This window comes from Schistocerca nitens, chromosome 1 (genome assembly GCF_023898315.1).
Source record: "Schistocerca nitens isolate TAMUIC-IGC-003100 chromosome 1, iqSchNite1.1, whole genome shotgun sequence".
NCBI classification, from domain to species: domain Eukaryota; kingdom Metazoa; phylum Arthropoda; class Insecta; order Orthoptera; family Acrididae; genus Schistocerca; species Schistocerca nitens.
This window is the reverse complement of record NC_064614.1, coordinates 453180791-453204934: the sequence shown is the minus strand read 5'-3', so window position 1 is coordinate 453204934 and position 24144 is coordinate 453180791. Positions and strand designations below refer to the sequence as shown.

Here is a 24144-nt window from a genome sequence, read left to right as displayed (position 1 = left end):
CGTCTAGACATGCTGCTGCTGCAGTCGTGGGCGCTGCGCTCGCTCAAGGCGCTCGACGGCGCGCCGCTGGTGTTCATGTGCGTGGCCCTGCTGGCCGCGGCCCTGCTGCGGCGCCTGTCGCTGATGCGGCGCCTGCCGCCCGGGCCCTGGGGGCTGCCGCTCGTCGGCTACCTGCCCTTCCTCCAGCCCGACGCGCACCTCCACTTCGGCAAGCTGGCGCGCCGCTACGGCCCCATGTTCAGCACGCGCTGCGGCAACCAGCTGCTCGTCGTCCTCTCCGACCACCGCATCATCCGCGAGGCCTTCCGCCGCGAGGAGTTCACCGCCAGGCCGCACAACGAGTTCAGCAACATCCTCGGCGGATATGGTAAGCTGTGGCCTCAGGCCCTCACAGAATCATCTCGTTACTTACGCGACACTTCGCTTGTGAATTAATTTGTTTCTAAGCACGCAGGATATTTTCTTACTAAATTTTCCCTCATCCGTATTTGTTTATTTGTTTATTTCAATCGATTTCGTGGCGTTTTATGGCTTATTCAGAAACTTCAGCGTAGTTACCGAAATAATGTAACAAGAAGCCGTAATTGAAAAGTGTCATATTACCGCCATGAGCTGCTGGGAAAATTATTTATACCACGAGTTTGTCATCTGACCATCATCAAGTTCAGAAAAGTATGCGATATGAATGTGTTCAAAGTGTTAACGCAAAATTCAGTTTCAAGATGAATGTGCACAATCCATGGCACAGTTTTTAAAGACTGACGACGTATTTCACATTTGCCAGCTGTTGAAGGCGATAATGTGTCATTTTTCAAATATAGAAGAGTTGTGGGGCACCACCTCCTGAAAACATGCAACGTCATAAGATTTCGAAATCGAATGAAAAAAAAAAAAAAAACACAACGCAGCAGAAAATTAGTTTGCTAATAGCCTGTACGATTCGAAACAAAGTAGCAATATTACGTTCTCTACATCTCCTCTAACCTCGTTTGTGAAGTTGTTTCCTAACTTTAAGTGGCCAAAAGCGCATAGCGCGATGTTTTATTTGCTGCCATATGAGCTTCTGTATTTCCCAACGTTGCAATTTGTGCTCTTGAGCCCCTTTACAAAAAGTGCGCCTTTAATATTTCTGTAGTTCAACTGGTTACTATACTAGCGGCGCCTTTGCCTCTTGTGCCAGTCTGTAGAATTTTTTCGAGTAAAAAGTTAACGTTTTCGTACGCAGTTGGATAGCAACGTAGTGTGAAATGCACAAGGACTGCTCTCGCATTATTTACGTCATACCTTAATTGAGGTGTTGACTTCGAGTCCCACGTCGGACATGGCTGTCAATTTTAAATGTACCGTCAACGTGTGCGTCCCGTGTGTGCGTTAGAAGCTGATGTACTTAGGCTCAGAACTTCATATGAAATGTACGTGAAATTTAAGGAAGTCGGGTAAAGACAGTGCACGATGAGCGTGTACCTCAAGGTGTGACGAACGAGGAGTGATTTTATAGCCCTATGGTCGAGTGGCTAAAGACTAATTTCAAAGAAGAAATGATACGAAGTGCATTTTAAGACGAGTGGTCAGTAGGATTTACTCCACACTGAGATTTTCGTTACTAAATACCTTCGTAGCATGCGCCAATTTCTTGCGTTTAGTACCTTGTATAATGATAGACTCTTATGGCGGTATGGTACACTAAATTTTATTTATTGTGTGACAGCTGATGTGCAAGATTTTCTGATTTTCAATAGTCAGTATTAAGAATAAAATAACCCTTCTCTAGTATCTCTATTACTTTAAATAACAAAAGGAATTGATTCAAAGTGTCCTAGTGTTCGGCCGCGATCCATTAAAAAATGGAACTGTCCTGCACCCCCACACTAAGAAATAGCCACTATCTCGCGACACTGCTGTTGGTGTTTTGATTTCATTTTGTCACGCAAAATCGTGGCGCCCGCAATCGGGAGGAGAGCGCGTGACGACAGAAGAGTGCTCACCAGCAGAGGTGGCAGGCAGGCAGGCACGCAGATCCCGAATGTGTGTCGCCCTCTCCCCGCCTGTTCACCTTCCCGCCGTGAATCACTTGGCGATTAAATTTAGACCGGATTGTCGGTCAAGATCACGGGTGCATCGCCCGCTCCGATGCCCACGTGCCGCCAGCATTAACTGCCTGTGTTTCACTCGCTCGGCGAGTAAGTTGTACAGACCAATGTCGGCTAATACCAGCTGCTGGGTACCGTAAACAACAGTGCCGTTTCTTCATTTGCTTCTTACCTTAAGGTTCGTCTTGGTTGTACTGACAGGCAGTGATAGAAGTCTTCATTCAATTCTTTTCCTTTTAATAATTTTATATTTATGTATCGTTTCGTGTTTTTGTACACTGTGTGTTGGTTTGTTCCTTGTCAAATATGTAGTGGAAACATTACCTCTGTGATTGTTACCATCTTATTGCCACGATTTATAGCCTGTTGTATCCTTACTTCTCATTCAGCTGCCATGTTTTTTTACGTACGGGACTTTACGTATGTTACTGGTTAAATGGACTTTACGCACGTTACTGCTGGAATAGAATCCTTTTGCTGTGGATAATAGGCCGATACTTTCGGGTGTAAAGGGGGTAACGTACGTGCGCGGCTAGATCAGGCAGTCGGTAAGCGTGTCGTGTGAGCAGCTCTGTCTGCCGGCGGCGGTGGCGACCTTCGTCGTTCACACGCGCAGACAGCCCTGATGCAAGCGAGGCGCCGCAAACAGCCCGCGCGCTGCCCGCCCCGCGAGGTGAGGTGAGGCGCGGCGCAGCGCAGCGCAGCGCTGGACCGCTGCCACGGCCCTGCTGGCGCTTGTGAAACTTTGCGGAGACGGGGCGGTGCGCCTCTTCCGTCCGCACTCGGCCACTGGCCCCACTGCTACTTGTTTGGCCCGCCAAGTGAATTCCTGGTCTTCGTACATGCTAGTGATTTCTGTCGACACCATCAGAAATATAACTTGACAGATTTCTCTATTGTAGATGCATCGTGACCAAAGCAAAAGAGGCTCGCCAAATACTTTATGCACCTTATGCTAGACAACCCTACCCTGGGGGGATGATATAAGCTGATTACCTATCGTAGGGTGACTGAAATACTTCCCAGTATTACACGACTCGCGTATTTTCATATGTCGAATGCCATAATCTACGATACTATAAATGTTTCCAGATCTACTGGAGTGTAGTATATCTGAAACGCAGTCGTAACATTTTAAACCGATTTATATATTCTTCTAAGTAATCAACTGGTATTCGTAATAAGTGATCCACGTGATGACTAGAAAACACTTCTAAAAGTTACAGAATGTTGCAGTTGTGGTGTAAATAGAAAACTAACTATAGAAAACCAACAGTCAGTTTTGGCTGACAATCTGGAAGAATATATTTCTCCGTAAGGTAGATTTCAATCCTCTTTATATGTGCAGTGAGATAGTGTGATTAGCATATGATTGAATCGTAATTAACGCGCAGGTCATTGTTATAATAATACCGCAGCTGATAACTAATAACATTACTTTCAGTTGCCTACCGAGATATCCAGAACTGAGAATATTCAATGAATATTTGATACATTTTTTTTTTATTTTGCCCGTCTCAATTCCTTGCGTATACAATTTTTCTCAAAGTGGTTACCGGTTTCGGGTTATCACCCTCATTCGCATACCACAACCCTTATTATTAACTGCATTCGTATAATATGATGCCAAAAGGCACGAATGGCTTCTGTACAGAAAGTCAAACTGTGTCCAACAAGTACTTTCAGAGTACATTGGTTGTCTGTCGTCGCACATACTATGTACGATTTGAGATTCCACAGTTACCTGCTTACTGCTCATCGCACATATCATCTATTTTTAGCGATGACACTCTGTTTTATCGGTTCTGTAGCAAAGGACACTACCGTCCGATTCCTATTTTGCCGCTGGCTTACCAATGATTTGAGCCAATTTCCATTCTGAAGATGACAATTTAAAATGTCGAAACCGGTAAGGTGAATCAAATAAAGGTTTCCGTGTGCTGCTGACAACTGACTTTTTATCTTTGCTGAGAATTTTTTTGGTTCGGATTATAGTTCCTGTCATGTCTCTCGGTACTGACCTTTTCTCCCGGGACACCCTGTATAGCGTGGAGAAATACCGCGTGGAGAGAACCTGAAAATGCGTATGAACAAATAAAGACTTCCAGCGGAAAAACAACGGCTGATTGCTTTTGTTAGAACGACTATCCCATTTTGAGAAAAGATAACCAAACTGAATTTGATGTCCTAAGAGTGGCCAGGGGGCGGCCTCCTTAGCTGAGAGATCAGCGTATCTGACTGCCGTCCAGCGGTCCTAGGTTCGATTGCCAGGCGGGTCGGAGACTTTCTCCGCTCAGTGACTGAGTGTTGTGTTCTCATTATCGACACGTAGGTTGCCCAATACGGTGTCCGCTGAAAGGCCTTGCAACTTCGTAGCTGAACTTCCCCGGGGTTGGGGGTTCGGGGAGGGGGGGGGGGGGGGAAGGCGTGCGACACTATTGGTCATCAGCACCATCCGATCTTTCCATTCATTTCCTTTCATTGGTTACATGGTGTCTTTCACAGTTAAAAAGTAATGTGGCTTTAGATCAGTTGCGTTTACATTGATTGGTTCGTTTCTGTTCAGGCGTTGGGTTTTATTTGCCGAAACACAAGAACGTGTAGGCAAATGGATATCATTTGTGTATTTCCTAGCCGTGCTGACTCGTTCTGGAGGAAGGTCTACGCTGCAGACCAACGCAAACATTTTCTAAGTAAAGACGTTTCCACGCGCTGTCACCTCTTTTGTTGACGTTTCTGGTCAAAATCAGTTCGTCCGCGGGGTGGCAGCTCGCTCTGTGTCCGGCCAGCTGCAGTCGCGGAGCTGGAGGCACGAGGCCTTGGCGAACGCCGGCCCACCGCCTCCAAACACAAAACACGTTTACATTTCCAAGGACGGCTTAAAAATAGCTCCTGCAGGAATTCGCGGGTTCACGCACGCTCTGTTTACCGGTGATTTATTCGGCCATCCACTACGCGGAAAGCGGGGCTTTGTTCTCTCTCTTTTTCTCTTTTGCATGCTCCGAGATTCTAGCGTTGCACAGTGTTACGAAGATCGATACAGAAACAAAGAAGTAACGATGGAAACGGTCCACGATTTAAGGAGTCAGGAGGAGAGCAGCGAAACTACTCCGCAGCCAATGCTGAGCCTCTGTTATCTATGCCGAGTCTGACCTCATTAGCGAAATTAAATTTATCTTTGTTATTTGCACTTTCACAGCCATGTGGTGGACGAGCATGCGTCCCTGAATTTTTTACTTCGTGCTTTGTCACAATTTATTCCTTCGTAAGTCATACACTTCCAAGATTTATAGCTGCCGATATTGCGATTATTTTTTCTGCGCTATCGGCGCCATCCTCAGTTCGGCCCGCGCCTTGTGGCCTGTAATTTACTTTCTTGCGTCAGAAACGAAAGGCGGCATTACGGCAGTGTCTGTTGCGGCACTTGAGTAATTTTCCACGGGTCTGAAAGCAACGTCTGGACACGGTGCAGTCGCATAGGTGGTGGACCCGGAGTCGAGGGGAGCGAGGTTCATATCCTCTCAGCACCGTCGTCACTTAAGTTTTCCGTGGCCTCATTGTATCAGTACAGCAGAATGCTACGACTTTCTTCGTTGCTCACGTCCAGAGCGAGGTCGCTCTTGGTCTCCTGTGACCTCGGCGTCGGCGAGACTAAAACTCTTACCTTCCATTTGCATAGGTCGAGCTGGTTTGCAGTTTGAGGCTATGTGGGCTCTTCAAGAAGCCTAGCGCTGACTTACTTCAGAAACCCCCCGTTGCCGGCGCACACGTGTGCAGCGCCTACGTGCTGCTGCCGGCGCTCCGCCGCCGGGCGCGCACCCTTTTCTGAGAACCGTAACTCGGTCGCAATGCCGCTCTCGCCCCGCCTCGGTTTCTCTGCAGAAACTTAATCACCGGTTGTACGCTAAGCGAGACTCGCAACAAAAAATATTCCGCCCAGCGCAACGTGTATCTCAATGCACCGAAGGCGGCTGCATAAATGTAGGAGAAACGTGTATTTATTCGAGCAGCCGGAAACTGGGGCAGTTTTCATCACCTGAGAAGCCTACGTAACATGGAACTCTTACATAAAAGGTGGAAAGGGAAGGGTAGAGAAGAATTGCACCATACGGATGCGCCTCAGACATTTCAACTACCTCTAACGTAAATACCAGAGCTATCCCCAACCATACCCCCGAAATAAACGACCCCTACCCCTTTCTGCCTACATAAATAGTGTTCCAACAGACTTTCAAAGCCGGCCGGAGAGGCCGAGCGGTTCTAGGCGCTACAGTCTGGAACCGCGCTACCGCTACGGTCGCAGGTTCGAATCCTGCCTCGGGCATGGATGTGTGTGATGTCCTTAGGTTAGGTGTAAGTAGTTCTAAGTTCTAGGGTAGTGATGACCTCAGAAGTTAAGTCCCATAGTGCTCAGAGCCATTTTTTAGATTTTAAAAGTACTTGACCTGACAGCTGAATATTGCGTTCAAGAAGCACTCGAACAGCCTATGTCTCTTTTATTTGACATCCCTGGTTGCTGCATTAACTTAAGGGGAAGGAATGAAAGATTCTGAAAAATCGTACAGACTATTGCACATACCGGTTTGCAGCGTATCCTTCGCAGCGGTGCATTTCTGGAAGTATCGGTTCCTTCTCACTGAGAAACGGTACATTTGAATTTCGGAAGCATCAACCGAGCGAGGTGACGTGTCCCTGGAAAGTGGGTCTGCGTCCAACCATTCTGTTTTAGAATTAGGTGGGTGTCGTTAATCATTTAAGATGAAGGCCGGGATTGTTCCTTCACCGAAACCACGACTGATTACTTCATTATTGGCCAGTCGGATCTGGTGCTCGATAGTAAACGGTTCGTTGTCGACGAAGCGGCAGTCTCTGATCCACGTCACTCCCCTTCTCTCTCCCTCCCTGTTCCCCGTCCCTCCCTTCTTCCGTATCTTTGCTGTTTCAATAGCGTAAGATGCGCTGTTGTATCACTCAATAAATACTTGTAATTTCTGAGAATACGATGCGTTCAAGACTTTGTTGTAGCACAGCTTTATCTACAAGACGATCAGAAACATCTGTTAGAATAAGTAATTGCTTGTAGGTAAAATATCTGATTTCAGAGAAGTTAGCATACAACTGAATTCGAACGAGTAGAGGTACCTCTACTGATTCAGATCTTAGAGGGGAGAAAAGTCAAGGGGAGTTAATACTGCAAAAGAAAAGTTAAATAATTACAGTTTAAGAATTATCTGGCATATTGTGATTATGGTTCTGCACCAGCTGAATAAATTTCAGATGAAATGAAAATTTGTGGTGGACCTAGACTCGAACTCGGACTTCCAGCTTCTCGCGAGCGCGTAATCGGTGTTCGAATCACGGTCCGGCACACATTTTCATTTGCTCGGAAATATTCTTCAGCTGATACGGAACCACAGTCGCAATATGCGAGTTCATTCTTAACTGGATACTGTTGTTGATCGACAGCGCAATGTCACATCCTGTACTATAGAATTCCAGTTTAGCCTATCGTTCTTCCTCAAAATGTCTGGTAGAGACAGACAGACAGCACATACCGCGTGTGGTGGTGTCCTTTTGTGCAATATCGTTATTATTCTTATCATTACTATTATTGAATCTGATGGCGCCAATAGCACTGCCGCAGTGGTAACACCGGTTCCCGTCACATCACCGAAGTTAAGCGCTGTCGGACTTGGCTAGCACTTGGTTAGGTGACCGACAGCGTGTGCCGAGAGCTGCAGGTAAACGGGGTGCTCTCAGCTCTTGTAAGGCCAATTGAGGAGCTACTTGACTAAGAAGTACCGGTTCAGGTCACGAAAAATGACTAAGGTTGGGACTGGGGTGTGCTGACCGTATGACCCCCTCCACATCCACATGCAGTGACGCCTATCGTCTGAGGATGACACGGCGGGCGGTCGGTACCGTCAGGCGTTCTGAAGTTTGTTCTGACGGAAAGAGCTCTCATTCCAGCAAAAGCAACAGTAACTACTCAGTATCCAGTACGAGCCTTACATATTTGTAACATCAGTTTCGAATCACTGTGCGCTCGTATTGCCACTTAGGAAGCCAGCCGATTCTGAGAAGTGCGTTTCCACCTTGCAGGTATCATCAACACGGACGGCAAACTGTGGAAGGACCAGCGGCGCTTCCTGCACGAGCGGCTGCGCCAGTTCGGCATGAAGTACATCGGAGCCGGCAAGGAGCACATGGAGAGCCGCATCATGGTAAGGCGGCGCTGCGCATTGCTACACTCCCCGCTATCGCTACTGACCGAGAGTCCTTTTTCGGGGACATATTTAGCCGCCGGACACGCCTCCACCAGTCACGTGTTACAGAATGCTCGCCCCGCACCGTCTCGTGCGATAACTTATCTCGCATGACGTCTGTTTCAGCTCTGCCGTAACTCGTAGCTCACGCGGTCTGTTGTTTTGTGACATATCTCGGGCGGGGAGCTACGCTTAACAGGCGAACTTCTTAGGTCTGAAGTGTCGTCATTTGCGTGATGCTTTTTAATATCTGCACCGATGAGGAAAATAGTACGCAGTGTCACAATGTTTCTATCTAAGGGCGTTAGTGGGATTACTTTTTAAAAATATTTTGTCCTACCTGTCTTGGAAAGGTATACCGGCTTCCATTTAGTTGTGACAAGTTATATTAGGAGGTTCTTGAATAATGATGGGGAGGTTATCATTTGTACCAGTCTTGTGGAAGTTTCCGGTAAGTCCGAAGAAACCATAGTCCTGATATTTTTTCCTCTCTCTTGTATAAATACGACATGTAAAGACCATTCAACAAAGAAAGTACTTCTTGTAGCAGCTAGGAAGAAAATACACTTTTACTTACGTAGTGTAACTCGTGTCATCTCAAATGATTATCATGTAAGGAGTTATTGGAGTCTTATAAATAATGTATGTATGGCAGACTGAAGCGAGGAATGAAAATTTTTTGCAAGGCCGAGATTCGAACCTCGGTATCTTGCTCACTAGGCAGATGCTCTGACCACTACGCCACCCTGGTACAGTGGCTTTGCGCGATAGCATGGACTACCCCCGTACACCTCTGTCCTTAGTCGAAATTCCCATCAGGGGAAATCCCAAGTGGGCTGAAGCGTGAATGGGGATTTGAATTGAGGAGGGAGGCGTGGGAGGGTAGCAGGTGCAGCTGTGCATAGCCGCAGGCAGGGTGATGCATTAGGAGATCCGGGTTCTAATCCCGGCCTTGGTATCAATTTCCGTTCGTCGCTTCAGTCATATAATTCATGGATGTTTGACATGTGAAGAGGACTCTGGAACCATATAATTTCATTTTATTCTTGTAAATAATCCTTTAATAGTCAAGATCGCAAAAATTATTTCTAATCGTGGATACGTCTCCGCTAAACAGCTAGCCATCTCGAGATCAAATAAGATAAACATTGCTGTAGGGTACATAAAGACTGTCAGAGCTGCGAATAAAATAGGTGTCTGTTCGGTAGGTAACTGGTTTCGCGTCAACACCCATTTTTGAACCAACCAACCCGAAACCGATCACTTACTGAATAAACACCTACGTTACTTGCAGCTCTGGCTGTATTTTTGTGTCACAATTCAATAAGAGTTACTGTCCGATAACATCCAGAATGCTGGAAGCACGCAAATATTGCCGTTTCTAACCTCGTGGCCCGTAGCAGACACATTGTCATCAACGAATGCTTGTGCACGCTGTAACACATAAGCTTGTATTTCATTGATGACACTGTGTCTCCTACAGGCCTGGTGATTAGACACTGCAATGTTTGTCTTATTTGATCTGAAGATGGTTAGCCGTTTTAGCTGAAACTAGTTACCAGTGATTATAAATAACTTTTGTGTTCTTGACTAATAAAATGTTATTAATAAGAATCCAGTAACTTGTAACATTGTAGTTCGCTTGCCTCCAATCACACTGTGTCGAGGAACAGCAGATTGTCATGTACATAGGGCGACAGTTATAAAGATCTTTTCAAAGCTTTACCTATTCACATTTGGTCATTTACTGTGCGCTGAAGCAGCACTTGGGCAGAAGCCTCATTCCGCGCGTGTTGTCGTTTCGCAGAAAGAGGTGGAGTCGGTGCTCCGGACACTGTCCGACCTGAAGGGCGCGCCCACCGACCTCAACCCGGTGCTGGCCACGTCGGTGTCGAACGTGATCTGCGAGCTCATCATGAGCGTGCGCTTCCAGCACGGCGACTCGCGCTTCCAGCGCTTCATGGACCTGGTCGAGGAGGGCTTCCGGCTGTTCGGCGAGATGGCGTGGATCAACTTCGTGCCGGCGCTCAAGTGGCTGCCGATGCCCGGCCTGTGGGCGGCCAAGCGCAAGCTGGACCTCAACCGGCGCGAGATGGCCAACTTCTTCCAGCAGACGGTCGACAGCCACCGCGAGACGTTCGACCGGTCAAACATCAGGGACCTGGTCGACACCTACCTGCTCGAGATCGAGCACGCCAAGGAGGAGGAGCGCGACAAGTTGCTCTTCGAAGGCAAGGATCACGGTGAGTTCACGGACGGCTTTTCTGCCTCCTCGCTTCGCGCAATGCCATTAGATCAGATTCCGGAACTAGAGAGGCTACTCTTATGTAATAGCGCGTAATGCTGCAACAGGCACAAACGATCGAGATTTGATTAGGAACAGGGCAATAGATTTAGAAAACGAAAAGATCGCTTCGCACAGTAGTTCATGTAACTCGTTTACCGGAGAGCCATTTCGACTGCCCCTGCGTCTGTGCGCTGTTGTAAGAAGATATAGTATTCCCATATATCGTTTAGAGAAGCAACAACACTTATGAACGACTTTCACAGAACAGCTTTAATAGACAGATGTCTCAGTTGGACACTTTCGACAGAATATGATTAGTTTGGTCTTCCTTCATCATCTTAGATCTGTGTAATTGGTCAGCAATCTCCCATGTCTGTATCGGAACTACACGCCAGAATGTTGATCATGATGTGTAGTTCCGGCGCAGACCGACGAGTTGGTGACGCAACTACGCAGATCCGGAAACGATCCAGGGCTACTAAAACTATACATACTGTATAAAAAATGTGCAACTGGGACTGAAAAAATGGTTCAAATGGCTCTGAGCACTATGGGACTTAACAGCTATGGTCATCAGTCCCCTAGAACTTAGAACTACTGAAACCTAACTAACCTAAGGACATCACACAACACCCAGCCATCACGAGGCAGAGAAAATCCCTGACCCCGCCGGGAATCGAACCCGGGAACCCGGGCGTGGGAAGTGAGAACGCTACCGCACGACCACGAGATGCGGGCAGACTGAAAAATAGACGATATATAAATACCCAGTATAGTTACTGAGCTCCCTCGCAACGAATACATTGGCTATAGCTATTTTCACCTAACTAAACGCACAACAGATGATTCCGTGGTGATGTTACAAACTTTCGGGGATGACGGAGAAGGGTAAATGTAGATGTGAGGTCCCTGGTCCGGAAACGACGGGGTCGAAATTTGTAAGGGGAAATCGTTCTGATATTAGGAATACATGTACGGTGCTGTTGCGGCTGAGATTGTAGACTAGGAAACTTTCTGAGGTGGTTGTCTGGACCGAAACAAGACAAAAATGTCTAGTAAGTATGGGCTTTAAAATGCAGAACTTAAGAGCTATGATGACTTGTTCACCTTCGATATTGTGAAACTCATCTCCTCTACTGAAACGGTGCTCATAGCTATAAACGTGTGCATTTTAAAGCCCATACGTAGTAGACTTTTTTTGCTTGTTTTGATATAGGCTACTACTTTGATGATCTTAACAACAGTACCAGTACATGTATTCCACTATCAAGAGGTATCGGAACGATTTTCGCTTATAATTGTCGACTCGGTCGTTTCCGGACCCAGGGTCCGAAACCTCAAAGTGATACGCAGCCGCTTCTTCAACAACCCTGGAATTTTGTAAGATAATAACGGCATCACCCTGTATAATTGGTGAAAGGAAGGTTGTGCCTTCCAAATTCAAGTCTTGTTTACGTATGGCTGTAGCTGCTTGGTAATGTTCTGCAAGGCTACTAGTCGGCGTTATGGTTAATTGTAAATTAATCGCCATGATAATGTAGACGGTAATTTGCTACAGTGAACATGTGACACTGAAAAGAAATGCTGCTTAATCTTTACCGTTTTAGAAATAGTGGTGCTGTAAGTGTCTGCAACTTGAATTGTGTGCCAGGTTTAGTGATCAGTGTCGTAAGATGGTATTTATCTCTTATCAGCACTGTTCAAATAAAGTACGTGTCGAGTAGAGCCTGCTTGTTCATACTGTGTTGTTGTAATTTGGAACTAATACAGATAAAGAGTGAAATAAAAGTTTCCAGTCTCGTTATGGGTCACATCTTGTTAATTCAAGAGTACTAGAATTTGTTGCAGATGATGGATTTGCTTCGTATAGCCTGTAACCAACACATATGTTTCGTCTTTAAAGCAGCAGGAGATAAAAGACTTCGTCTGACATGTCAGTGCGTTTATTATTGATTGGGCGTATCACTGACCCTATTTTATTTACACAGCTTAAGTGTCTACCCTCGTACAGAAAGCGAAATTATGTATGAGTGTTGCAAGTAACTATCTCGATGTTCCGTTACGCGTATTTCTAGGCATATATAATCCCTTCAAAGGCTAGGGAATAAGTGCAATGCTCGGTGTAGTATAGTAACAATTGTAGCTGTTTGCAGACGCTTAGCTCGGAGGTGCGCGGGCGTGACTGAGGCGGCGTGTTTGTGTGCGCAGACCGCCAGATGCAGCAGATAATCGGCGACCTGTTCTCGGCGGGCATGGAGACGATCAAGACGACGCTGCAGTGGGCGGTGGTGTTCATGCTGCACCAGCCCGAGGTGGCGCGCGGCGTGCAGGAGGAGCTGGACCAGGTGGTGGGCCGCCGCCGCCTGCCGCGCCTCGAGGACCTGCCCTACCTCCCCTACACAGAGTCCACGCTGCTCGAGGTGCTGCGCCGCTCCAGCATCGTCCCGCTCGGCACCACGCACGCCGCCACCAGGTGAGCCGCAGGGCCCGCTCTACGCCTAGCTCGGCACTATCGGCTTTGGTCTCATCCGAGGAATCACTTGCTGTGATTTACGATATCAGCTTCGAATTAGAAACGCTCTCCCCTCGAGTCGAGTTAAGTAACCTCATCCCCAGCGCCATCACGCCTACTTAAGATTCCGTCGTTTAAATTCAAAGTCACGTAAGCTCAAGGCAGAGAACTTAGTGACGGATTTGTTTAGTCACTGCAGGTGTTCGGCGTCGTTTTGCCGCTCTGGTGTGTCTGACAATAGAAATTATTTCCATAACCCAGAACAGTTTTTACAGATAAACTTCAGAATTAAACGAATTCTTCTATTCCTAACGTTTCGTCCAATGCTACGTTGGACATCCTCAGAGGTATGGCTGGTCCTGCCGACTGACGAGTCGGGTGTCGGAGAGCGGCCTAAATACCGAGGAAAGTGGGCGTGGTCTAGCTTGCACATAGTAGCAGAGAGAAAACTAGTCAAAGATAAAATGTAACTATCGATAATAGTCCGTCATAGATAAAAATAACTTATCGATTCTGTAACGCCACTGTCCATATCTCGCTTAATTTGAAGGCCTCTTCTTTTCTATTAAAATTATCTTCATGTTTATAAATTTCAATATCCTCCCTATACAGTCGTGGATAATAGTTCGTGGTAGCACTTAAAACTGTAGTTTCAGAAAACTTAACTACATGGTCACCTGACTGAAGTGCATGTTCCGCAACGGCCGATTTATATAATTTAGGCCGCTCTCCGACGCCCGACTCGTCAGTCGGCAGGACTCAGCAGGACCAGCCATACCTCTGAGGATGTCCAACGTAGTATTGGACGAAACGTTAGGAATAGAAGAATTGCATGGACCATTGCCATATAACCCGGAAGAATTATCAACAACAGTACCATCCGGTCGTGAAAGCCTTCATTGTATGAAACGAATGGAATGTTTAACATATTGAACATGGCTGCAGGCATCATGTACTCTTCGTGTAGGAAAAGGAGAAAAAAAAAACAGCCATATACGTTTCAATAGTGAAAGGTTTGCTGAAAACGCTTTAACCTAGGTTCCGACGCCTTGAAAAATGTCTTCTTCAGAAGGATCAATAATTAGCACTGGTTACTCGATGTTGCGGAGGGACGTTAAATATGTAGCCATAAGGCATAAATGAAGGCCAGGTTCATCTCCGTAATGATAAAACAGCAAAATATCGTGCTGATGGTCTTTAAAAGTGAATGGAGATGAATTTGATCTTCATTTATGCCTTATAGTTACATATTTAACGTACTTACGCAACGTCATGCAACCACTGTTTATTATTGATCCTTATGAAGAAGACGTTTTTGAAGACACGAAACCAACGTTAAAAGGTTTTCAGTATACCTTGCACTTTCCCACAGATTCAGCTGTTTTTTCACCTTTTTGTACGCGAAGTGTATGGAATGTGCTCGTCTGTTTTCTAGTGTCTTGAAAGTCTCTTCGGGTTTGCTGCCGGATTCTAAAATCAACTTGACTCGATATTTCGGCGATCCGACTGGTCGCCATCTTGAGGAAAATGCTGCTTCTGCTGATGAGTCCCGCTGAGAACTGAGACCGAGGAGACTTTCAAGACTTATTACGCCGGGAAAGCCTACGTAATCACATGTTTTCTAATGTCTTACAAAACCGAAAACGCTTTTACTTTCATACATAATCACATTTATTTTACAGATAATCGGTTTTGAATTTCAGACAACACTCTTGTGCAGTACATTGACCTGAAGATGACCGTTTAAAACGGCCGAAACGAGTCTTTTAAAACATAGATACAGCAACTATTGTCGTTTAATAATTTTTTCTTAATTTAGGGCCACAGTCATATGTCTCTTTAAAGTCAGTGCCGCCATTAGACTGTTTTTTATTTGCAGTGTTACATTTACACGATCATGATAATGATAATGGCACTTTGAAGCCGAAATCATGATCGTGTAAATGTAATACAGCAAATAAAGAAGTCTAATGGTGGTACTGACTTTAAATAAACTATTGTCGTCTCCATAAGATGGAACTGCCGTACTTCATAAAAAATTTCTACAAAGTTATCATACCTTACCATTCCGGCTTTTTATGACTAAATTTGACTCCAGCGAATCGTTTGCGTACTTTTCTTTGCGTCGTTAACAGTGCAGTTTTTTCATTCGTAATGTCTAGTTTTGTAGCAAAGGAGTTCAGTGGTCCTATGTGGTCAAAAGTACTCTACATCCACGGCCATGTTGCCAGGATGAATCCACTGCCAAATCACATTTCTCTGCTGCTGTAGCCGAGCGGTTCTAGGCGCTTCAGTCCGGAACCGCACTGCTGCTACGGTCGCAGGTTCGAATCCTGCCTCGGGCATGGATGTGTGTGATGTCCTTAGGTTAGTTAGGTTTAAGTAGTTCTAAGTCTAGGAGACTGATGACCTCAGATGTTAAGTCCCATAGTGCTTAGAGCCATTTGAGCTAATCTGCTGCAGCTCAAGTCCCCCGATCCCTGTGTGTTTTGTGTCTGAGTAGCCTGACCCGGTTTTAACGCTGCGCCTCCTTCTTTCGCAGAGACGTGTACCTGAATGGCTTCATGATACCCAAAGACGCGCACGTGGTGCCGCTGCTTCACGCAGTGCACATGGATCCTACTCTCTGGGAGGACCCCGAGAAGTTTGAGCCGACGCGCTTCCTCAATGCCGAGGGCAAAGTCACCAAGCCCGAGTTCTTCCTGCCGTTCGGAGTCGGTGAGTTCTCACTCCTCGTTGCACCAGCAGTGTATCGATCCATTTCGAACCGGGTGCTGGTAGCCAGCGTCCGTGTTTGGTGAGACTGTTGTGAGAGCGCGCGCTTGATGCCGTGTCCACAGGGAGGCGCATGTGCCTGGGCGACGTGCTGGCGCGCATGGAGCTGTTCCTCTTCTTCTCGTCGCTGCTGCACGTCTTCGACCTGCGCTTGCCAGAGGGGCAGCCGCTGCCCAGCCTGAAGGGCAACACGGGCGCCACCGTCACGCCGGACTCCTACCAGGTCAGTAGCTCATCCCCTACTCTTGTTTGCCAGTTACGAGCCATAGTTCCTCATCATAAATGTTGGGCTAACAACTCTGAAGAGGATATGTTTAAAAATATATATATTTTTTTTCATTCTGGTGAATGGTTCCTAACCCTGAGCCAACCCCTTCGTCGCAGAATAGGACTTCCAACCTACATCCTCAGTTGTTTATTGTATTTATTCCAATCTCTGTCTTCCTCTACAGTTCGCTCTGGTACCATGAGAGTTATTCTCACACGTCTTCTCATCCTGTCCCATCTTTTCGTCAGTGATTTGGGTATGTCCGGTATTCTGTGGAGACCCTCTTCATTCATTAACATTTCAGTCCACCTAATTTCCAGCATTCTTCTGTAGCATCACATTTCAAATACTCCGATTCTGCTGTGTTGCAATTTTCTCGGAGTTCATTATACACTACTATACAGCGCCGTGATCCATATGCACTTTCTCACTATTTCTTTCACAAATTGATACTAGGAAACTTCTTTTGGCCAGGAATGCCCTTTTTTTCTGTGCTGGTCTGCTTTTTATGTCATCCTTGCTTCGACCGTCACGAGTTATTTTACTTCGAACGTAGCAGAATTCCTTAACTTCGTCCACTTCGTGATCACCAATTTAATGTAAAGTTACTCACTATTCTCATTTTTTTCTGTTCCTCATTTTTTTCGTCTTTCTTCGGTTTATTCTCTCTAGTCGTTAGACCATTCCACTCAACGGATTCTGCAGTTCTTCTTCGCTGTGACTGAGGATAACAATGCCATCAACAAATATTGTTGATATCCTTTCACCCCGAATCTTAATCCTACTCTTGAACCTTTCTCTTATTTCCATCGTTCCTGTCTTACGCCCTTCGTAATCCGAGCACTTCGTTCTTGGTTTTCCGATATGTACATCAACTAATAATCTCGCGACACTACGCAGTATTCGCTCCAAGGACCAACAGTAAATTGTAGAACGTGTTATTTCTACATAGTTACGCAAAGAAAGTGGTGAGGGTGGGGGGCGGTCTCGGCGTCGGCAAGAAATTGTCATCAGTAGTATGTTTAGATGAGGACTGTCGAGTTGTAAGATTGGGTAAATACGTAAATGGCAGTAAGCTACTATGAAAATGAAGGAAAATAGAAGTGCTTCGACTATTTCGAACTTTGTGAAATGTTTGGCCACATGATTAATGCGCTGAATTCGCTTCGTTAAAAGAAGCCACAGCATTTCAAGTATTGACCAGTTCAGTTTTACGTAACTTTGAAAGTACTGAGAATTATTTCACGATCTCCCTATAATTAACTTTTGTGTGTGTTTGCCTGTTGCACGTATTCTCTACTGCTTCGGCAGATAAAAAAAAATTGCGTATGGCGCTAATGATTTCGTAACTGGATACTGATGTAATTTCGCGATCAGACCCAAGATTTCTAGGCGATGTTGCTCACCGGTGCATCATTGTCTTTCAAAGATGTCAGTAGGTGAGTGGTTAGCAGTTCACTCTCCCGGCAATTAATATCTGCTTTCGCTTCCAAAACCAGTTTTTGTGCTTCCAGTGGTTCTTCAGTTATCCTTATCTTTTAACAGACATTTATAATTTGATGTTATGACGATATTTTACAGACTACGAATTTTTATAGCTCGAAAGTAATACGAGAGTGAACACTATCCTGTTTGCCATCTGCAGGAATACGTTTTCGAGTGTGAACAGCCATCCGGCCCTGTGCTGTCATACCCGCATTCGGGTCATGGTCCTTGCGTGGTTTCTCTAACTCACCCAAGCCGGTTGTCCAGTGACGCTCTGCAGATTCAGCGTTCCCAATATTCAGTGTTCGTCAGGAGAGAATTACGGAATGTTCAATAGCAATCAAGCATTTGTACCTAATAGAAAACGGGCAACGCAATTAAAACAAACTGTATTCGAATTTAGGGGTGAGAAATTTTCAATTCCGCTTCCGAAAATCCTATTTTAAATTTTTCCTGTACATCATTTTAGGCCTTCATCATGACTAAGACATTTTTTATCTCCTTCGTATTCAATATGGTATTGGTTTCAAGCAGAGGATTACAAGGATAGACCTAAAACAAGTTAACACCTTACCTACAGGGTATTTCTAGTCATCAGATGGAGAAAACAGAATAGGCCTTCATAGTCTTTTTTTTCTTTTTTTGTGCGGTCATCAGTCTGCTGTTTGCTGCGACCCATCACGACCTCCTCTTCTGTGCCAATTTCTTCATGTCAGAGTAGCACTTGCACCAAACGTCTTGCATTATTTGTTGAATATATGGCAGCCTGTATCTTCCTCTACACTTTTTACACTCAACAGTTTCCCCACTTCTATGGAAGTTACACACTGATGTCTTAACAGGTGTCTTATATACCTGTCCCCTCCTTTTTGTCAGTATTTTCTGTATGATTCTTTCATCGCCTATTCTGCAGAAAACCTCCTTCTCAGTTTACCTAATTTGAAGAAACGTCAGTAGCACCATATCTCGAATACTTCGACTCCCTTCCTTTCTTTGTCACAGTCCATTTACGACTGCTGAATTCACTGATATGCAAGTTAGAACCAATGGGTATATTATCTTGATCTACCAATACTACAATCGATATTACATTATTACACTGAACATCGTGCTAGTACGTATCATTGCACAGGTCGGCTGCAACTGTAAGTTGGTCCATCCATTTGTACCTCATATCACAGCAGGAAATATATTCGCAGTTGTGTTTATGAACCACCATTGGCTGTGTATTGGAATGACGACGATGAAAATTTGTGCCAGGTCGGGATGAGAGGAGGCAGCGACTGTTAGAAATGAAAATTGTGTAGCAGCCACAAGTTGCATGTAACTTTTTCTCTATTTTTACATTTCTCACTCGACCGACGCGAACATCTTCAGAATTATGTAACATACTGCTACACGTTACAAATATCTGACTGTATATATAAGTATACAGTTGTGGCGACTCTACAAGTCTATTTCACTTTTTATATGTTTTAGCAACACCCAGCGTTCATAAACATGACATAACCATTATTAATTCCTTTTTATTCCTTAATTTCATTCTTTCATTTCACTCAAGATTAACACGGATATCCCGCTTTTTGCGAGCTGTTGCCTTAATTGCTTCGGCTATCCGTGCACGAATCATGGCTAGACCCAAACCTTCCATGTGTCACAACTTGCACCCGCACGTTTCGTATATTCCCGTCCCCAAAGGACGTATTGATTGAGAGTCAAGGGCCTATTGGAGAATAAATACGAAATAGAAGTGCCTGCGCTACTAAGAAGTGAGATGTAACGTTCCTTCGGATATGCATGCATTGTGTCGTACTTCTTTAACAACACAGTCAGTGCCATTTCTTATCAAGTGAAAACCCCCAGAATGCTAGATTTAAGTTTGGGATTGTGTTCACTCTTTCGTTTGATAATGAATGAACCAAAATGTGACTTATTGGCCTATCGCCTGCCTAAACTAACGGCCCTGTGCGCTGTGTTACAGGTGTGCCTTGTGGAGAGGCCCATGGAGGAGGCGCTGGACTTCCTATCCGCCGAGGACAGCGCGTGAGGCGGCCGCAAGTTCCTAGCGCACGGTGCTGTTGCTGTTGTTGCTGTTGCCACGATCGTGCCACGGCTGCTGGTCGCAGCCTCCTCTGCTTCGAGAGCGTCCTCGCGTTGCGGCAGACGCTCTGGCTGTGCTGGTGTCAAACTGTGCCCGTGTGTGTTCTCTGTGTCACCGAGCAGCAAGACTCCACGCGCGACTGCTGCGCCGTCTTCGTAACTAGTCACCTCCGAGACACCCACTGCCGGGCCGCCGCACCACGGCGGCTGCTGCTCCTGACTCGTGTCCACAGTGTGCACCCATTTCGCCACTCACTTGTCTGTGCGAACAGCTCTGAAGGAAACAGCCACTGATCTCTTTGCCCAGTGACCTCTCCTCTGCTTACGTTACCCGAATTCTGAGCGTTTGACAGCCGAGGGTGCAGTCAGTGATCCCGCGATCATTGCTCTTTGTCGCCCAGGCCTCAAAGACTTCATACCAGTTCAAAGTACAAATTTCGTCAAGTAGAGGGGATGTCATTGTATTAAGTCAATTCTAGTACAAGCTTAAGTGTTCAGAGGATGTTAAAAATCCTTAACAGTATTTCGTCTGTAGATGGTTACCAGCCCGAATTGTAACCCCCAACCGTTTTGTGTTAATGATTCTCCGTCTAATGTTGCCTTTCGTAAGTTATAGTTTTATTTCTGATCTCTACTTGTAATTTGTGTCTCACATCTGGAAGATATGCGGCAGGCACTGCTGTGGTATCCCTGCTTAATGAATCTTCCGTTTAATGGACACGTACAACCAATTTACACCTTTCTCAAATCAAAGACCAATGTTGATCCATAACAATTGTAACGAAGCCTCCATGCTTTTTTAACAGTACACTGACTGTTCGCTTACACTTGTAACAGTACAATGACCATTTCGACTTCCAAGAAGAGCAGAAATAACAATTCCAGACATTCTAAGGCAGAACTACAGAACAAGTCATATTATTCAATATTTAATTTTGATACTGGAATCTAGATGTAAGTCGCAAGTACAAAGTGCTTTTAATTCTTAAGCAGTAACCGTGTTATTGACATATCTGCGCTCCATATCACTGGCTGGAATTAAACTGTCCAAGGAGTTTCATTCACTATGTCATACACTTCACATTATTTCATTACAGTCAATACCATTTCCTCATATGTGTACTTATTTGTGTGTGACTTGTGGAAACCGTACCGCGCAGTATTTTACCGACTATGTCGATAGCCTTCAATGTTTGAATGTGTGCATGTGTGTATTTATGAGAGTTTATTGAGAACATACATGTTTGCTGTACATAATACTACAAAATAGTGTAAGAGACGTATGTTAACGTCTATAGAATATTTTTGTACGTGAAAGTGTAGCTCTTAGAGAGCATTTTCCTCTTTTTTTAAAGAAAAGCAGAAAATAGTTTCATAAAGAAATAAAACAACATTTTATCTTTAGTCGTGTCTTTGTACTTATTTCCAGTATTCCCATTCATTCCAACTCCTACAGTATTATTAAATTAGTATAAGTATGGTCGTTAATCTTGAGTGAAATGAAAGAAAGAAATTAAGGAATAAAAGGGAATTAATAATGGTTACGTCATGTGTCTGAACGCTGGGTGTTGCTAAATCATATAAAAAGTGAAATTAAACTTGTAGAGCCGCCACAACTGTATACTTATTATATACAGTGCGATATTTGTAACGTGTGGCTGTAGGTTACATAATTCTGAAGATGTTCGTGTCGGTCAAGTGAGAAACGTAAAAATAAAGAAAACGTTACATGCAGCTTGTGGCTGCTACACAGTTTACATTACTAACAGTCGCTGCCTGCTCTCATTTTATACGATAAGTGTATCAAAAATCATGAATACCATTTCCTCATATGTGTACTTATTTGTGTGTGACTTGTGGAAACCGTACCGCGCAGTATTTTACCGACTATGTCGATAGCCTTCAATGTTTGAAGAAGATTTCTTGCAACAGCAAAGTCTTCATAGTAGGAATATTGTTGGCGATAAGATCGCAATCCAATAAAGCAAACATGTATCACTTATTAGACTGGATGTGGTACTGACAATAGTTGTCTTCTTTCGTAAGTGCAGAAAACAGTAACTAAATAGCAAACAATGGCGGTGAATTAAACGAGGTTCCATTTTCCTCATTAACAGAAAGTACTTTATCAGCAAATTTTACGGATAAAATTTTCTTTTTTAACAAAAGTTGAGTCATTCCGATAAAGATCGCAAACTTTTCACTGATACCGACTTGGGTTAAAGAGCTGATTGAGAGGCACATTATGGCATCATTTACATACGTTTGGCAATTTTCAAATATTACACAATGTTGTGCTTATTATTTACAACAAGGGAAAATTAATGTAGACTAATAAATGAGAAAATTCTGTCGACTTCACGGGAAAAGTAAGAATTTGGTAAAAAGTTCCCCCTAGAGTTTATCTTACCACAGAACCACTGAAGCAGGACCGAACATGCGACACTGTTTACACGGTCGTCGGTCAAAGCTGATAGCTGTCTGACGGCAATTTTCAGGCAAGTTTCCATTTGTTTACGTCTGCGGTGCCTCGGCCACGTCGGCCTGGGTCGGAGTCTTAGAAGCGCTTACATCACGCCTAGAGACCTCTGCTCGTGTTTACAATCAATGTAGATTAAGTAGCGTGAGATGTGGCGCTCCGTCAAAGGAGGGAGACCTTCAAAAAAATGGCTCTGAGCACTATGGGACTCAACTGCTGTGGTTATCAGTCCCCTAGAAATTAGAACTACTTAAACCTAACTAACCTAAGGACATCACACACATCGACGCCCGAGGCAGGATTCGAACCTGCGACCGTAGCAGTCGCACGGTTCCGGACTGCGCGCCTAGAACCGCGAGACCACCGCGGCCGGCAGGGAGACCTTCCTTTGCATTATCCGGAACCCATGTCCTCTCGCAAAATAAAAGTAAAGGAAAGTCAATTGAAACATCCAAGTATCCTCATTCATCATGATATTTCACTACGGCGCAGTGTATGTAATCGTAATGTCGTCTTTACTCCGAGATCGCAGAAGCTGATTAACCTGCATTTTTGAGATAACAAAGACTTGGACTAACTACTAAAACTGGCAACAGAAACGATTCATGCCTTTAGTAAATACGATGTGGATATCGTGGCTCTGGCCATGGAATTAATAGCTAATACGAATAATTTCAAATAGAGATTTCTTCACTGCTGGATGGCAGGAATATGTTCATTACTGTCTTTGCCACTTGAGCAATGACTAAGGCATTTTTGTAAAAGTATTCCTCACCCGCTGTCTGACAGTGCTTAAGTTCTTGTATAACAGCGAGTACGAAATTAGGACGGGGATACACTCGTGTATGGAAATTCGCGCACGAGTACACACGTGGCGCCACTGCTCTCGGCAAAGTGTGACGTAACAGTGTGCGAAGCATTAAGCCGTTGACACAGTTAGTTATGCGCGAGCGGAATTCAGCCTCGTTTTATTTACTTTGCCACAAACGGGGTCGATGTCTTCGGGCAGACTCTGGCGCCGCTTGTGTTGTGCCAACGACTTCCCCTTCAACTGCCGTGCGCCCGCCGTGCCCCACTTGCCAAGTGCAAGGGCCGGCCGCTGATTTAGGGGATACCTCGCTCCCTCAATGAATCTGGTACGGCCGAGAGCTGCACTTGACCCCAATGAGAGACCGTGCAGCGCGTACGGGCCAGCGGTGGAGTACGCGATGGGCGGTGCGGGTACGTGTGTTTTGTTTCGGCGGCGGCTCGCAGAATTCGGCGCCTGCGTGTCGCGCGGCGTGGCGCGGAGCGGCGCGGCGCGGCGCGGCGCAGTGAAAGTTGCGATGCGGTCTCGCGAAGGCCGACGTCGCCGGTTTTGGCAAACCGCCGCCCGCTGGCCGGCCGCCAGCGCATTTACAACTGTCAAGCCGTCGTTTGTTTGCTGCTAGCATAGGCGTTCCTCCGCGTCCTCAAGCGTTCTCTTTTTATTTCAATTTTTTTTTCCCTTTCAACATTTAACTTGTAGGTGAAGTTCAGCACTTGACTGGAGAGCAAAAAAGGAGAAGAGGGGGGAGAAAAAAAAGAGAGAAAACGAGGATGAAAAAAAAAAAAAAAGAACTCACCGTAGTGCGATCGAGGAAAGGTTATTCTGCAAGCGGATTTTATTTATTCTGGTCTGCTTCCAAATGCGCGGACACCCAGGGCTGTTGGCGATGCGGTGCCAGTCCCCTGCTGCAGCCAAGGTCGGGGTAAGCAGCCGCAGAGAGGTCGCTGCTTTTTCTAGGAATGCACAGACACGTGCGCGCGGATTACGACAGGTCCGGTGGCGGCAGTGCCAACTCATCCACGGTAAGCGGCCAGCGCCTCTGGTCAGAGGCACATGCGAACAGGCGCAGGCTCG

The 24144-nt window shown here is 45.5% G+C and overlaps 1 protein-coding gene across 1 annotated transcript; it reads left to right on the top strand.

Moving 5' to 3' along the window:
* On the top strand, nucleotides 1-21187 carry LOC126251615 (cytochrome P450 18a1). Its single transcript, XM_049952158.1, has 7 exons — nucleotides 1-367; nucleotides 8193-8314; nucleotides 10164-10599; nucleotides 12852-13116; nucleotides 15698-15873; nucleotides 15996-16153; nucleotides 19665-21187. Exons 1-7 carry the CDS (start codon nucleotides 10-12, stop codon nucleotides 19728-19730), a joined length of 1581 nt encoding a protein of 526 aa, XP_049808115.1. The 5' UTR covers nucleotides 1-9; the 3' UTR covers nucleotides 19731-21187.
* Nucleotides 21188-24144: the final 2957 nt, after the last annotated feature.